The sequence below is a fragment of the Lepus europaeus genome, chromosome 16 (assembly GCF_033115175.1).
Source record: "Lepus europaeus isolate LE1 chromosome 16, mLepTim1.pri, whole genome shotgun sequence".
Taxonomy (NCBI): Eukaryota; Metazoa; Chordata; class Mammalia; order Lagomorpha; family Leporidae; genus Lepus; species Lepus europaeus.
Window position 1 is genome coordinate 49,861,527 of NC_084842.1, and position 15,883 is coordinate 49,877,409.

Consider the following 15,883-nt stretch of genomic DNA (forward strand, 5'->3'; position numbering starts at 1 on the left):
ACATTCCTTTGGGTGCCCAATGCTGAGAACCAAAAGAAAACCCGATCCATCTCATCCACCTCACTTACTTGGCAATGAACATCTTATTGGAGAAGGGCTCCGACTTCGAGATAGCTGGAAAATATAAAAATGAAATGTGAATGACACAAGGGGGAATCCTTTGGAAATGCGTTTTCCTAAAGCCATCTAAAGAGTTGCTCTGAGGTACTTCAGAACTATTTTTTTTTTCCTAAAGTCAACCACTGTGATTCCTTCAATACTTGCTAAAGTAAATGGGCACTCAGTTTGGTTTAAATTATATTATTAACTAAAAATTGGTGCAATGGCCTAAGAGCGCTCACATTGAATGAAGTGCTTTGCAGAAAATAATAATTAACTGCTTAGAGCTAAATCTGTGGTGGACAATTTTCATAAATTATCCCATGTGTTCAAAATTCTGCCTTAGTAAGGTCCCCAGGCAGCCAGGAAAGAACCATTTTTCAAGGCTCACCTTTACTTTCACCAAATGAGAAGCACCACAGTCACTATGCCTGCTACAGCTCAAAAATAACTGGCCACAAGCATCCTTCTTGCTCAGAGCTGTCAAACACTTTAGGTACACAGATGCTAATGAAGATGCAATCTGTTCTGGATGAATCATGACCTTAAGAAGCCCCCAGACCAGACTAACCAAAAATAGGTGTAGTATATTTTTCAGTGTACCCAGTTTCACTGGGAGAGAGGATGATGAAAAGAGAAATATGGGGACCAGCGCTGTGGTGCAGCGGGTTAACACCCTGGCCTGAAGCGCTGGCATCCCATATGGGTGCTGGTTCGAGACCCTATTGCTCCACTTCCGATCCAGGTCTCTGCTATGGCCTGGGAAAGCAGTAGAAGATGGCACAAGTCCTTGGGCCCCTGCACCCACGTGGGAGACCCAGAAGAAGCTCCTGGCTCCTGGCTTCGGATCAGTGCAGCTCCGGCTGTTGTGGCCAATTGAGGAGTGAACCATCGGATGGAAGACCTCTCTTTCTTTCTCTTTCTGCCTCTCCTCTCTCTCTGTAACTCTGACTTTCAAATAAATATTTTAAAAAAAGAAAAGGAAAAGAGAAATATGGAACCTGTCTTACCTCTGAGAATATACTGATTTTACCATCTAAAATGTAAACATGGTTATTCTCCCTTGGCACAAAGAGGGAGACAGAAGGTGGTCCAAACATGTATGGGGCTTGCCAGGAGGACACTGCCACGGACAAGCCTTCCCATCAGAGTCCTCCCTCACAACTGCCCTGGCTGGAGCACACCGGAGCCCACCACCACTCTTTCTTCCGATACACAGTTTCCCCTCAGAACGGGGAGAACTTGACTCTCCTGGGATAGCGCTCCCAACATCTCCTTTGTATTGATCAGTCCACCACATGCACTGTCCTATTTGAAAATCTGGACTATTAAGCTATAGTGAAGTCTCTAAGAGCAAAAAGACTGTGGCAGGCTTGCCTTTCCCACTTCGCCAGTGTTTCCTAGGCCTGAACGTCCTCCCCAGTTGCCTGGCCAACTGAAATTCCACCCATTCTAAAAGATTAAGTCAAAGACCAACTCCCCCATGAATCCCTTCCTGACTACCAAATCCAGAAGCAATCTCTGTCTCCTCTGATAGTTCTAGCCCTTGTCCTGTCTATAGTGTATCACATTGTGGACTTAGTTTTTATTTCCAGACTGGATTGCATTCAGTTCATTTGTATCTTCCTATATCGAGACTCATTTTCAGGAAAGAGAACATCTTTGAGTCACTTTCTTGTCCCTCCCAAATCTAGCCCCCAGGAGATACAGAAGGCATGCCTGTGAAGAAGCGTAATGATAGATGCTCACTAAACTCAAGCAGAAAGGCTGGTCTTACTGCCTGCTGGCTTTTTGTTTGGGGTTTTGCTTTGCCAAAGAGGTCTTGCAACTTTAGGACTACAGCTGTATTTCTGGAGACAATTTCATAGAAGTGGAGGTTTTGCCAGGCATGGTTCTCCTCTACTCTCTCTGTCTTCAACCAAGTTGAACAAATATTTAAAGAATTTTTATATGAAGGAACAGTGGATTGTTAACCTATACAATGTCCACATGTCTTGGTCCAGTCAAAAGCCATTGACTAAATATTGTTTTTGGAATAAATAAACAATAGCAAATCACAATATTTTGAGGCTTGTTATCTCCATAGTTTTCATAGATGTTTTATTTTTCTTTCTTTTTTTTAATTTTTTTATTTTTATTATTTTTTTTTTTTATTTTTGACAGGCAGAGTGGACAGTGAGAGAGAGACAGAGAGAAAGGTCTTCCTTTTTGCCGTTGGTTCACCCTCCAATGGCCCGCCGCGGTAGCGCGCTGCAGCCGGCGCACCGCGCTGATCCGATGGCAGGAGCCAGGTGCTTATCCTTGTCTCCCATGGGGTGCAGGGCCCAAGCACTTGGGCCATCCTCCACTGCACTCCCTGGCCACAGCAGAGAGCTGGCCTGGAAGAGGGGCAACCGGGACAGGATCGGTGCCCCGACCGGGACTAGAACCTGGTGTGTCGGCGCCGCAAGGCGGAGGATTAGCCTAGTGAGCCGCGGCGCCGGCCTTATTTTTCTTTCTTTGATGGAAGTATTAGTTTTCCTTCCAAGAACAAATACACAAAGAAACTAAGCAGGGCCGGCACCGTGGCTCACTTGGTTAATCCTCCGCCTGTGGCGCCGGCATCCCATATGGGTGCCGTTCTGGGCCCAGTTGCTCCTCTTCCAGGCCAGCTCTCTGCTGTGGCCTGGGAGGGCAGTGGAGGATGACCCAAGTGCTTGGGCCCCTGCACCGGCATGGGAGACCAAGGGGAGGCACCTGGCTCCTGGCTTTGGATTGGTGCAGCACCGGCCATAGCCATTTGGGAAGTGAACCAACAGAGGGAAGACCTTTCTCTCTGTCTCTCTCTCTCACTGTCTATAACTCTACCTGTCAAACAAATCTCTCTCTCTCACTGTCTATAACTCTACCTGTCAAACAAATTTAAAAAAGAAACTAAGCTTATTTTTTCCTAACTTGAAGTTGGAACAAATTAATTCCCACAATGCACTTTATAAAGTACTGAAATCCTGACCATTTGAGCAATTTCTCCAAGTTTTCACAATAATTCCTAGAGAATCCAGGGATCTGTCCCCAGATAGGTTGACTAAGGCACCATTCTCTGTCCAGAAGACTATCTGAGCTCTAGTAGTCCCTTTCATTCAAAGATAAAAGTAAAAATAAGAAAAACGGAAATGCTATTATTCTTTGAAATAATTAGAAAAAAAAAAACTGTTTCCTTCTTTCTAAACTGATTAAACTCCTTAGCCCACAGCAGTTTGACCATCAATTTGAAGTTAGTGTTACTGCAACAGGTCCTCTTTCTTCCTGTAGATTTATAATCATCTCTTTTATAGGCAATTGTTGAAGTAAACAAAGTGTCTACCATAGGATGTTTTGTGTAAAAATGATGAGACAGATATGTACCGTGCTTAGACCAATACGGCTACGTGGGCAGACTGGACTCAAACTCCTGCTTCGACATCGACTTACAGATCGAACTGAATTCCACTACAAAAAAAAAAAAAAAAGAGAGAGAGAGAGGGAAATAAAAATGGTCAAGAGCCTATGAAGACTCAGATAACTTAAAGCAACAAGCAGATCGCACAGAGTGGCTGGTTCTACTGATAGGATTATCCTTGCCTGTTCCTGACAATCAGCATGAGCTACACTCCTTTCAGTTTCTAGAGCTGCCCAGTGTTGGGCAACAACTTAACACCTCATTACAATGTACGAGGGGATATTCAGATTCCTGGGGCAAGTAGAATTGCAATATGAGTACGCAGTTAAGAAATTGCATTTGGGTTTTCAAGTATTAGAGAATACATGCTTCACGTAGGTAGGATTTGTGTCTGTTTATTCATTGCAAAATTCCTAGCTCCTAAACACAGGCTTATGACCATAAGTAATGACTGAAAATATAAATATCATCGAATGAAATAAACGAAACATTACTGCTGCCCATGTACCCTTGAAAACTCTAGTAACTAATTTGAGATTTTACCAGTAAAATCCTTCTTAGAAATGCCCCTTCCTTCAACTCTTTTCTTTCCCAAGTTCTTCCTTTTAAGGGATTACCATTTTGTCTCGTGGTTTATGCTTGGTAGTGGTTGTTTCCTCTTCCTCCCTTGCAAACTGCACTGCAGATGAGAGTTTCTGAGCAGTAAGGGCAAAACGCTAGTTTTGAAAGATCATTCACTGTAGAACACATGTGATTGTCAGAGCCACAAAATCCAGTTTCTATGGGCTCCCTAGCACAAAATACTTCATTGTGGCAGGATTCACTGGGGGATTTTTAAGCTACAAAATCCCTTAGCAGACATTTTTGAAAACAAACCACTGCCCTTCCCTGTAAGTAGGTAAAGCTGCCATGCCCAGCTCCTCCATTCTCAGGTTCAAAGGGAACAGGGACAGAAACCAGCCAGAGTGGCTTTGCTCCTGACTAAGGGGATTCAGCTCAGAATTTATTCAGCTCTTTCTAGGTAGGAAATGCAGGTATAAAAATGACGCACTAGAATCTCTGCAGAATAACCAAGCTCTCATGCCACTAGCTCCAGCCTCTAACTGTCCAGATGCAGCACAACACGCATACACCCACACCCCCAAGGCTCCATCATGAACACTGCTTAACTATTTAACATGTTCAAAACATCCCATGACCAATGTATGTAGGAAGCAACTTCCAAAACTGAGTGGCTCCTCTGACTCCATCTCCTCTACCCTCTTCCCTCCATCCATCCCCTCCCTACATATCATACCAAGGAGAGAAAGATGGCACATCCTGCTTCCCAAAATGGATAATTGTCAGCAAAAATTTGGCAAATGGTTTCCTGATAGTTAATTAATCACTTCTAAGTGCTTAGAGTTATTGAAAGCCTCCCATCAAGTTCAAAGAACTCAGCTCATAAAATGTCATCCTCCTATGACAGTGGAGGCACATATGACCAGTTCCATCTTATAAGTAAAGCAACAGATGAAGATATTACTTCATCTTCATCAGGAAATCATGAAGACTCATGGAAGAATCAAAGAAAACAAGAATCTGTTCTTCCTAAGACCATCTCCTTCTTCTCCTTTGTATGAAATATTATCAAACCACTCTTTATGAATTTCTTTTATAGAATCTCTGGGTTTATAAATGTTCTCGAACTTGTGAATCAAACACTTGGGATGAACTGTCATTATGCAAGGCCACCGTACAAAAGCCCCTCTCCTGGTGACAGCTTCTCCCTTCATGATGACACAGTCATTCTCCATGAGAGCAGGCCACACGTGATACAAGACCAAGGGAGCTGTGAAATCCGAGTCATAGCTGCGGCGGTACCTGTTGCAAAGAGAAAAGTGACAAGAAAGAGGTAAGCAGCTACAAGGCGTAACTGGGGAGCGGGGGTGCTGGTGGTACAATTGCATTATACTGCATCTAGATAAATATGGGTTCTGTTACTAAAGTGATGACTGTGGGCACTCAGAATAGGAACCAGTGGTAATTAAGACCCAGTACGGACTCTAGGACCAAGACATGTCACTCTAATTTTATTCTGTTTCTTCACAAGATCACAAGAATTGCAATTCAGGAAACTTCTAGAGATATAGATTATCTGAAGCCCATAAGATTTCAATCAAATCTTGCATGCTAAAAAAAAAAAATCTTGCATGCTATCCCTTTGGACAAAATAAAATAAACATAGGTGGATGATAAACTTGAGCAGGTGATTGGAGACTGGCTCAAGGATCATATCTAAAGAAGAAAACTTAATGGGTCAATGGGAACCTGACTGATGATGTTGGGGGCTCCCTCTTTAATGCAGTGATGCCAACATGTCTATCAATGACTTGTGAGAAATGTAGAAAATATGCTCAAAGGTGTGGATGAAGAGTAAAAAAGTTACAACAGATGACAGTGTCAAAAAAAAACACATCAGCAGGCTGGAATAATAAGCTGGAGCTAATACAATAAATTGCAATGTGGACACATGTGAGGTCCTGTAGTTGAGTCACAGAAGTATTTAATTGCACAAAAAGAGGATACACATGGCTTAGTCACAGCAAAGTGAAACTGTAATGGGTTTTAGTGGTATTCAAAAAGAGTCAACAGTATTATAAGGCAGCAAGATAGGAAGAAAGAGGAGAGAGAGAGGAAGGAAGGAAGGAAGGGAGGGAGGGAGGGAGGGAGGGAGGGAGGGAGATACTAGGGAACAGAAAAATGAAGCAACATGCCCTCACTACTAGGTGGTGGAGCTGGGATTTGAACCTAGGCAGCTTGAGGCCAGAGTCAGTGCTCCTACCAATAGCTTGGGCTCTTCCTGGATAAGGTCTAGCTGTATGCTAAAATCTCAAGAAATGGCAACAAAGTGCTTTAAACTCAATGTATTCCATCTTGTATGTAAAAGATGTACCAAGTAATGCCTGGTAGAAACCAAATGGTCCTGGACAGAAGAGTTAAGAGCATTCCTTCTGAAACATTAGTGTGGTGTGCATAAGGAACACCTGGGTGCCTGTTACATTTCCAGTTCTTGAGCTCCACCCTAGACCTGCTGAATAGACTACCACGGAATGTGGTCCAGAAATGTACATGTTTAACCAGCACCTTGACTGATTCTGATGCAGATGATCCACATACCATACCTTGAGGAACCTGGCCTAAATAATGTAATTAAAAACAATACAATGAGCCGGCGCCATGGCTCACTAGGCTAATCCTCCGGCACACCGAGTTCTAGTCCCGGTTGGGGCACCGATCCTGTCCCGGTTGCCCCTCTTCCAGGCCAGCTCTCTGCTGTGGCCAGGGAGTGCAGTGGAGGATGGCCCAAGTTCTTGGGCCCTGCACCCCATGGGAGACCAGGAGAAGCACCTGGCTCCTGCCATCAGAACAGCGCAGTGCGCCAGCCACAGCGCGCCTACCGCGGCGGCCACTGGAGGGTGAACCAATGGCAAAAAGGAAGACCTTTCTCTCTGTCTCCCTCTACTGTCCACTCTGCCTGTCAAAAATTAAAAAAAAAAAAATACAATGTAATATGCATATTTATTTGCATAGCATATTTTTATGAAAAGGAAAAAAAAAAGGCTTTGAGCAGCCACCAAGTACTCATTAGTTCTTCCCAAAGACCAATGGCAAATGGGAGAGGGCTCTGCCTTGAAGTACAGGGAAGCACAAGGCAGAGCCTAGCTATCTGGGAGTATCTATTGATTCCCCCACCCCCACCCTGAGTTCCTTTCCATAGGTGATTCCCAGAGAACAGAGACAAGGCCATGTATTAACTAGGAATCCCTGAGCGTTTGCTCCTGTGTCTCTTACTTGCAATCATTAAAAATCTCTCCATCTGCCCCAAATGCAATATCTAGAGGTGGCTCTAACGACTGCATGGCAAAAGCGATGCAACATATCTCCTGGATGAAGTCGCTGAGCAGGCAAAAGTCAACCTCAGGAGGGAATGATATCTTGGGGTTGACATTCATGGCTCGGATCACATCCTGAAAAACAAAAGATGGCATCACTTTGTTACCAACCTGTGACAAGAAACTCCAGCACCCTATGGGTGTTATGACTGACGGGAGGTAGGAGGAGGGCACATGAGCGAACCAAAGTTCAGAGCGCTAGAAGGAGAAAGATGCTGCCCCTCATTAATGGGCCAGGAGCAAAAGCAGCCCAGAGTACAGAAGACACACTGGAGACCAGGAACAAAACCTCCGGTAGCTTTTATTACTTCCTTATTTTTCTGTTCTGGTAAGTGTATGACATACAACACAGAACTCTGACCTGTTCATAGCCCATAAACATTTACCAGTAATGCGCCAAGTACCGTGCTAAGCAAATGACATGCTTCCTTCCGTTTAATCCTCTCAACAACTCTATGGGGTAATGGCCACTGCTGTTCCCATTTAAAGGTTTGCAGACCAAGGCACAGATAGGTTAAGCAAATGTGTAAGGCCACATAGCAGGCAAGTGGCAGAGTCCGGATGTGAATTCCCACTGCTCTTTCTTAAAGTCCTTGCTCTTAAGAATGCAGCATTCTGTCTCCCAATTTCCTGAAGGGCTCAAATATGGAACAGAACTTGGAGGCTCAGAACACTGCTCCCCATTAACCAAGAAACAGCCAACAGTGACTAGCACTACCAGTAAATCGGCGGCTGCTGCCTTCTTCCCATCACATAGGTAGTACTAAACACTGGCTGGGTTCCTGAGCTCTTGCACTCCATGTAAAGAAGCCCTCACAAGAGGTCCAACACCTACATTAACACTGCTTTGGGAGTCATAGAGATCCAGATGACAAACGATGTAGTCCGAGACAGCATTCTCAAAGTCATTGGACCCCACGTAGGACGGTGTCAGTGACTTCCTCACACGGATCTTGAAATGTCTGAAGGCCATTTTCGCTACATGGAATGCCTCCTGCACATGAAAACAGCAAGTTTATTTGGTGGCAGGAGGCAGGTAAAGAAGTGCAAAGCAAAGAATTAGAAAGACTCAAAAATGCAGCATCATATTGGTCTTCTGATAACCAACTGAAGTTGGCCAAAAGTATTTTCAATCTGGGAGAAAATACATCTCTTAATTTTGAAAAGTACTTAAATACATCCAGTATGTTCCCTCTTACACGCAGTTATCTGTGGTCAAAGGTCCAAAAATATTACTAGTGCAATGAGAGAGGATGATACTTGAAAAGAGTGAAAGAGAGATCACATTCCTATAACTCTTATTACAATATAGTGTTCTATTATTTATTATTAGTTACTGCTGTTAATCTCTTGTGTCCCATAAATTAAACTTCATCATTGGTATATATGTGTGTATACATGAAAAAACATAATATGGATAGGGTTCAGTGCTCCAGTGATTTCTTGCAATATACCCTTTGCAGGTAAGGGGAGACTAGTGTATATAACCGTCCACATTCATTAATTTCAAGATAATTCACCACTGTTCTGGTAATTCTGAGTGCAAGTACCAGGATGGTGCAGAGACTCAAGGAAATAAACTCTTTGCCTAGAGGATTTCTTATGCCATAAGAAAGAAGAGAAAATCATTAGTCTAATATTTATATTACACATGAATATGTAACAAGTCAGGTATGTTTCCTTGCATATAATAATTCACAAAGATTCATTAAATCCCTTTAGGTTGTAGGCATTGGGAAAATCAATTCTGCCCGAAAGAGACAGCCTCTCTTCTCACAGTGCTCTAATGAGCTCAGGAAGCCATCAACCAGGAGTGGCAAGCTTCTTTCTCTAAAGAGCCAGGTAATAAATATTTTAGATTTTACAGACTATGTGCAGTCTCTGAGTCTCTGTCATAGATTTCTTTCCTTTTTTTTTTTTTTTTTTAAACAACCTTCTGAAAATGCAAAGCCATCCTCAGTTCTTAGCTTCCAGGAAGTAGTTCTAGAGATTCAGGCCAAGTTCAGGGGTGGTCCATATGTATTAGTTTGCTGGTCAACCCGAAATAAATTAATATAGTTTAGTAGTTTTGATATTCCTATCAATGTCTTATCTTGATTCCTAGTATCTCAATATGGGACTTAAAGATAAATGTATTTGCTTTGGAAATTAAGATTATATTTATGCACTTCCAAAACAATTGTTTCTAAATTTATTTGAGAGAGAGAATGAGCTCCAATTGGCTAAAAAATAAGAATGAGGATAAGAGAGGGAGGAGGACAAGATGGGAGGGAGGGTAGGGTGGGAAGAATCATTATGTCCCTAAATTTGTATATATGAAATGCATGAAGTTTGTATACCCTAAATAAAAGGTTTCTAGCTTTAAAAAAAAGAAGAAATTTATTAGAAAAGCAATAATAATAATAAAAAGAACTGAAGAAACCAAATGACCTAGCAAAAGATACTTGTATCTGTTCGGTGTGTGTGCCTATGCCCATATTGGACAAAATGTACAGTGCAATTCAACATAGTGTACAGCCATTTGAGATGGTCGGCTGTCTACAGGTATTTCTTCAACACGTGTCTGGTCAATGTTAAGTAACACGTGTAGGACTCTCATCTTGTTGATGGTGAAGAATGAGTCGTCTGCAAATATGTGCAATGCAGGGAAGGAAGGGAGGCAAGGGAGAGTTGGAGAAGCTGTGCCACCCCTCCCCTCGGCGACCCCAGTATGATCTGGTCTCCCGGCCACCAGCGTGCACGTACCACTGTGGCGATGTAGATGATTCGCTGCACCGTCTCGGCTTTGTCGATGCAGCGCCGCAGCAAGCACTGCGCGTCCAGGCGGGCCTGGGAATAGGCGTCGCTGAACCGCGACAGGAGGGCAGCCTTGCGCGCCACGCTGGACAGTTTGGAGCGGTTGGGGGATGGGCTCCTGATCTTGGCCACTGCAGCGGAGGGGCTTGCGGACCGGCTGCGGCTTCGGCTGCGGCTGCGGCTGTGGCTGTGGCTGCGGCAGTGAGGGCCTGGGCTAGGAGACCGGCTCCTGGCTGACCTGTTGGTGAACAAGAATGCGCCAGCGAAACCCTTCTGTGTTGGCTCTGGACTCTGGTTCTCCTCCCACAGAAATGGCAAATGACACACGGGAACCCTGGACCCTCACGTTCGACCACAAACAAGAAAAACATTCCCTGTCTGCACCGTGAGTTAGGATTTGCAAAGCACTTTCACTCATTTCCTTAAACACCCTGAGGCCAGGTTTGAGTGTGAGTCATTGTACAGATGAGGAATTGGAAGCTCAGAAAAGTGAACGGGACCCTCCTGGAGTAACTCAGCTAGCGAGAGCCGGAGTTGAGCAGATCGGAGTCCAGTTTTGGTATTTCTTACCCTGCCCTTGGGTGTTAACATAGCACACGGGCACATCCCGAGGGCTCTGTGGCATAAAGTGGAACAGACACTGATTGAACAAAGAAAAGAAGGTCCATGTTCTCATCCAGTTCCAGACCACGTCTGCCCCTAGTGCCTTGGTTTTCACATTTGTAACTACTGCCCTATGGGGGGGGGGGGGAATGATGGGAGATGGGGGCAGCTAATACACGCAGAATTTGGTAAAGTATAAAGTACTCTATCGCCGAAAACCATATTGCTACCAAACATGCAGTCTGTTTGCACTATAGCAAGTACCAAGTAAATGATCAGACTAGCTAGTCCAAAGGAAATGCTGACCTCCCCCTTCCCTCCCTCGCACCCCCAGCCAAAAGGGAGATTTTAGAGAAGAAACTAGGGGGGGTCAAAACAGTGCAGGGGTGTGCTAATAAAGAAGCCCTATGGAGCGGGCTGGGTTGGGGACACTTTCATTCATAGTGTTTGCCAATTCCCACAGTGCACATGCTGGCCCCTTGGCAGAAAAGCCAAAATGAGCTATAAAAAAGAACTATCCTGCAGTAAACCGGAGTTGGAGAGGGGGCTCCTAGGCCTCCAAGGAAAGGCGCCTCATGGTATGGAGCGTTCTTTCAACATGGCCAGTGCCACCTCTCATGCAACACTCACACAAGTCCTTTTCAAACCAAAGAACTTTCCTTCTGCACATCTCTCAGTCCAAAATTAATCAGTGCCCAAGTACTGGCAGTCCTGGAGGGGCTCGCTCTCTCTCCGGAAGGGTCCAGTTAAAGAAAACAAGCCCTTTACAATCCCAGCTCGCCCTGCTGCTGGGGTTCGGGATGCTCTTTCCCTGTTTTCCCTCCCAGGCCAGGCTTGCACCATGAACTCAAAGGGAAGAGCGTAAATGAAATGCGTGTTGGAGTTGGTCAGACCTTCCTTGGAGACTCGCTTTTTCAGCGGACAGCACGGCTATCTCGTCCTTCAGGTTTCGGAGCTGTTTCTCGTAGTCAGAAATCACGTCCGAGCCCCGCTGGTCCCGCTGGTCTGGGCTCCGCTTGACCTCACACCCCTGGTCCGATTTCCGCGGGTCAGAGCCTCGCTGATCTGAGCGCCTAGGCTCTGAGCTCCTGTGGCGGGCCTCCTCCTGGGCTTGAAGAGATTTAAGCCTGAACAGCAGAAAGACAGAGATGGGAGGAGTGGGGAGGAGCAAGTTGGGGTAGGGAGAGGAGAAGGAGGTGGAGGAGGGGGAGGAGAAAGGAAAGGAAGGGAGGTAAGAGGGAAGGACGGGTAATAAGCAACAACTGGAAGGCTTAACGATTAGAAGGCTGCTCTACTTGGTATGCCATTGCTGTACTGGAAAACTCGGATGGAAACATGAACACATTAGCATGGTGGAAAACTGCCAGGACCAGGGTGCCACTCCACATCGCAGCTTGCATGGGGAAAGGTTCCCAAGGGAAGGATACTTATGCAGATCCTCTAGCAAAAGAGAATGGACCTCGAGTCATACCGTTGTTCCACATGGAACTGATCTTCACTGCACAAATCCTGAAAACATGTGACCTGCAGGACCTAGTCCAGAGCTGGCCTAAGAGAGCGTCTCCTGGCCTCACTAGTGCGTCAATCCTCTGATCAAGTGGAATATGAGGAAAGTGATGATGGAAACTGAATCACTTCCAGAAGGCTAGCTGGAAGTGTGGACCTATGAAAACAACGCAGCATGAAAACAAACAAACAAAAGCTTTGCAGAGAAAACTGGCTGCCTCATGAAGTTACAGAGGCCTGGCCACCGTAAAACAGAAGCAAAAGCCCAAGAAGAGAACACGCTGTGTGGAAAATGACAGTGGTGTAAGTAAGCCAGAAAGGTGGGAGGTAAGATTAAGAAGGACATAGAGGCTGGCGCCATGGCTTAACAGGCTAATCCTCCGTCTTGCGGCGCCGGCACCCCGGGTTCTAGTCCCAGTCGGGGCACCGGATTCTGTCCCGGTTGCCCCTCTTCCAGGCCAGCTCTCTGCTATGGCCCGGGAGTGCAGTGGAGGATGGCCCAAGTGTTTGGGCCCTGCACCCCATGGGAGACCAGGAGAAGCACCTGGCTCCTGCCTTCGGATCAGCGAGATGCGCCGGCTGCAGTGGCCATTGGAGGGTGAACCAACGGCAAAGGAAGACCTTCCTCTCTGTCTCTCTCTCTCACTGTCCACTCTGCCTGTCAAAAAAAAAAAAAAAAAAGAAGGACATAGAGAAGGCTAAAAATTCATAGCACAATGAAAAACTGCACCAGGGACAGTGCAGATCAGAATCAGTACCACAAGAAATCGAGGAATAATATGATCAATGAGTTGGAGAAGATTTACCACACAGAACATAAGAGATTCAAACAGAAGGCAAACGGAAGTAGAAAGCAGCATAGTGTTCCAAACTGAAGTGTATGGGTGTTCCTAAAAAAGTTGGAACAATTGGGGCATGTGAAGACAATTGAAAGAGTGTGTGTATATGCATAAAATACACCTATCACTTGGTGTTTTGGGGGTAGGGGGATAAAAATTAGTATCAAAGAGGATGTAATATTAAAGGATCAGTGTTTATTTTTTCCTTCTAGCATTTTAGCTTTAGGGAATAAACTGAAATTTAAGATTTTCCACAAAATTATCCCCAGTGTTGAAAATTAGTATCCAAGTAAATATCCAGTGTTTGAGAAATATCCAAGTTATTGAATGTGACAGACCTATTCAAAACTGAGTTCCACAGTCTGCTTTTCTTACTGAGAAGAAGAAAACTATGTTAAGTAAAAAACTAAAGCCCCAAATCATACACTTATATATTTTGTTCTTGTACGCTTGATTCTCTGAGGGAACTTTAAAAAGCTCAGAGAAAATTTGTATTAAGAAAAAAAAAAACATGCATGAGTTTCAAAAATGTTTTTGTGCCAAATATACTTATGTCTTAATTCCATTTTCCATGACCTTTTTGAAGTCCTCTCATTTTGAGAATACATTTTAATTAGGAGGAATATTGAATGGTAACAACAACTGGCCCCAGAATTAAGAGAGCTTTTAGATTCCTTTATACTACATTGTACTTCCTATAGTACATAGACCATATGCCTATAGTAAGAAAAATAGATGAAACGATAATGGAAAACAGTCTCCTTTTCACTTTGACTGCGAGCAGACGCACACCGTAATGAAGCGGCAAAAAGGCTAAGTCCAACAATCACTCAGCAGGCTGCAAAAATCCTGTCGTTTTTTTCTTACTGCTTTTTTAGCTGATTTATTTCCTCCTCTGCAGCCAAAAGGGATATGACCGATCTGTTCTTGGCTTCTTCAAGAGTCTTTCCAGTTTCGGCACGACTGTAAGAGAATTCAGTAACTAAAGACAGATTTGTCAAAATTGGCAGGCTTTCTAAATCAAGGCCTAGGTTCTCTTGAGGACTTTTGGCATGTGTTATAAATTCAGCATAAATAAGATGAAATAATAAGACTCCTGCATTTACTTAAATAATATTGCAAATAGTATGGTGGACTTGTGTGCAAAAACATGTTATCATCTTTTGCTCAATGTTAAATACAAGTTACACAGCTTCTACCCCTAAAGACTATGAAATAATTATTAATATTAGAATGTAGAGAACAAAGAAATATGTTCCATTCTTCTTTCTCACCCTCCTAATTCATCTGCTGTAATTAAAACAGACCCCCAGGTTGCCTTTCTCTATAAACTCCATTTTCTACAGTATACCAATACCTATTCTCATTCACTGCACTGTAGAGCTGCTTTTGACTTCTTTTCTCAGATTTCCTAAACATAAACAAAAAAGAATTATTCACCCACCTGTAAAGAAAGTCCTCCACAATCACACCTAACCACCAGGCACTTCATGCCGCTTACCTCTGACTTCCCTGACTTTCAGAGCAAAATTTCCCTGAGTTTTCAACGTAGCTTGGTCATTCTTAGTTTCAAGGACTCTCTTCACTGTGCACAAATCATAATCAATCATACTCTTTCTTTGGGTCTATCTAAACTTCAACACTAGTGGGCGAGGGAAGGATAACATGGATGAAGACCAATGGCTCTCAGTGAAGCTGCCCTGGTACAGTGAGACATCATGGGTCACTGTGGGGTTCCTAACCTCTGAGCTTGCCTCTCCGGGACATCTTGTTTCCTTCATCACAGGACTCCTCAGGCTGGGAGCCAACCCACCACCCTTTCTCCTTCTCTTTAGGTAAAAGAACAGTAGAAGGTTAAACACAGGGATCCTCACCTACAGACTGAGGCAGATTGAGAAGTCATGGGCCAACAGGATCCCTCTGTCAAGTCACAGATTCTCAACCAATCAGATACTCCAGATTCCATCCCAGCTTTCCTCTTCCTCTATTAAAGGCCCACCCACTGAGTGCCCAACACATGCCTCATCTCTCAAGCAACGTGTGCCCCCCTCCTGAGCTTCATTCACATGTTTCTCATCACATTCACACTGCAGACTACTTGAGGGCAGGGATTTTTTTTGATTCGTCTCTGCCCCCAGCACCTCAAACAGTGCCTGTCACATAGTTGATTTTTTTAATGAAAAATAAATGTTTGAATGAATGAGTGAAATGTCTAAAGGCTAAAGGAAAGCCCAAGTAGCCCAATGTCGCAATATGGCTATTGGAGGTTGAAAGGAAATCAGCTGGATTTAAATAAAAGGTGAATATGTTACAATTTTCAAAAAGTAAATATGGAAATATTAACATTTTTATCAAGAGAAACCCACAGAAAATGAAAAAGGAAAGAAAACAGAGTGAGAAAGGAAGGAAAAGGCAAACAGAAATAAAGAAGAAGTTTGTTTTTTCTTCCAACACATAGCATAAATGTATGAGCACAAACACATAACAAGTGAACACACATGCTCACTTCATGTGCCTGGACGACACAGAGAAGAAGGTGAAGTACATTCATGTGCCAAGAATTGTTTTCATCAGGTCAGCACTTTATTTAAATGTTTTCCTATGAAGTCATTTGTTCAACAACAGTATGGGGGAGGCATGATGCTCAGTGCTGCTGATACAACAGCATCAGAATAACAATAGAAGCA

At 44.0% G+C, this 15,883-nt stretch overlaps 1 protein-coding gene across 5 annotated transcripts in view; it reads right to left on the reverse strand.

Annotated features, from left to right (window-relative positions):
- Positions 1–15,883, reverse strand: part of SPATA18 (spermatogenesis associated 18) — a 41,183-nt gene that overhangs the window by 2,762 nt on the left and 22,538 nt on the right. The window contains exons 5-13 of one of the 5 annotated variants that reach the window (XM_062213064.1): positions 14,554–14,607; positions 14,064–14,159; positions 11,745–11,978; positions 10,198–10,486; positions 8,288–8,446; positions 7,352–7,527; positions 5,257–5,380; positions 3,484–3,567; positions 69–114 (exon numbers count right to left, since the gene is read on the reverse strand). In XM_062213064.1, the coding sequence (XP_062069048.1) occupies positions 69–114; positions 3,484–3,567; positions 5,257–5,380; positions 7,352–7,527; positions 8,288–8,446; positions 10,198–10,486; positions 11,745–11,978; positions 14,064–14,159; positions 14,554–14,607 (1,262 nt within the window). Of the gene's footprint in view, positions 1–68; positions 115–3,483; positions 3,568–5,206; positions 5,381–7,351; positions 7,528–8,287; positions 8,447–10,197; positions 10,487–11,744; positions 11,979–14,063; positions 14,160–14,553; positions 14,608–15,883 lie in introns of those variants that run through there. The other 4 variants (XR_009868189.1, XM_062213065.1, XM_062213066.1 and 1 more) reach the window with 4 other exon arrangements.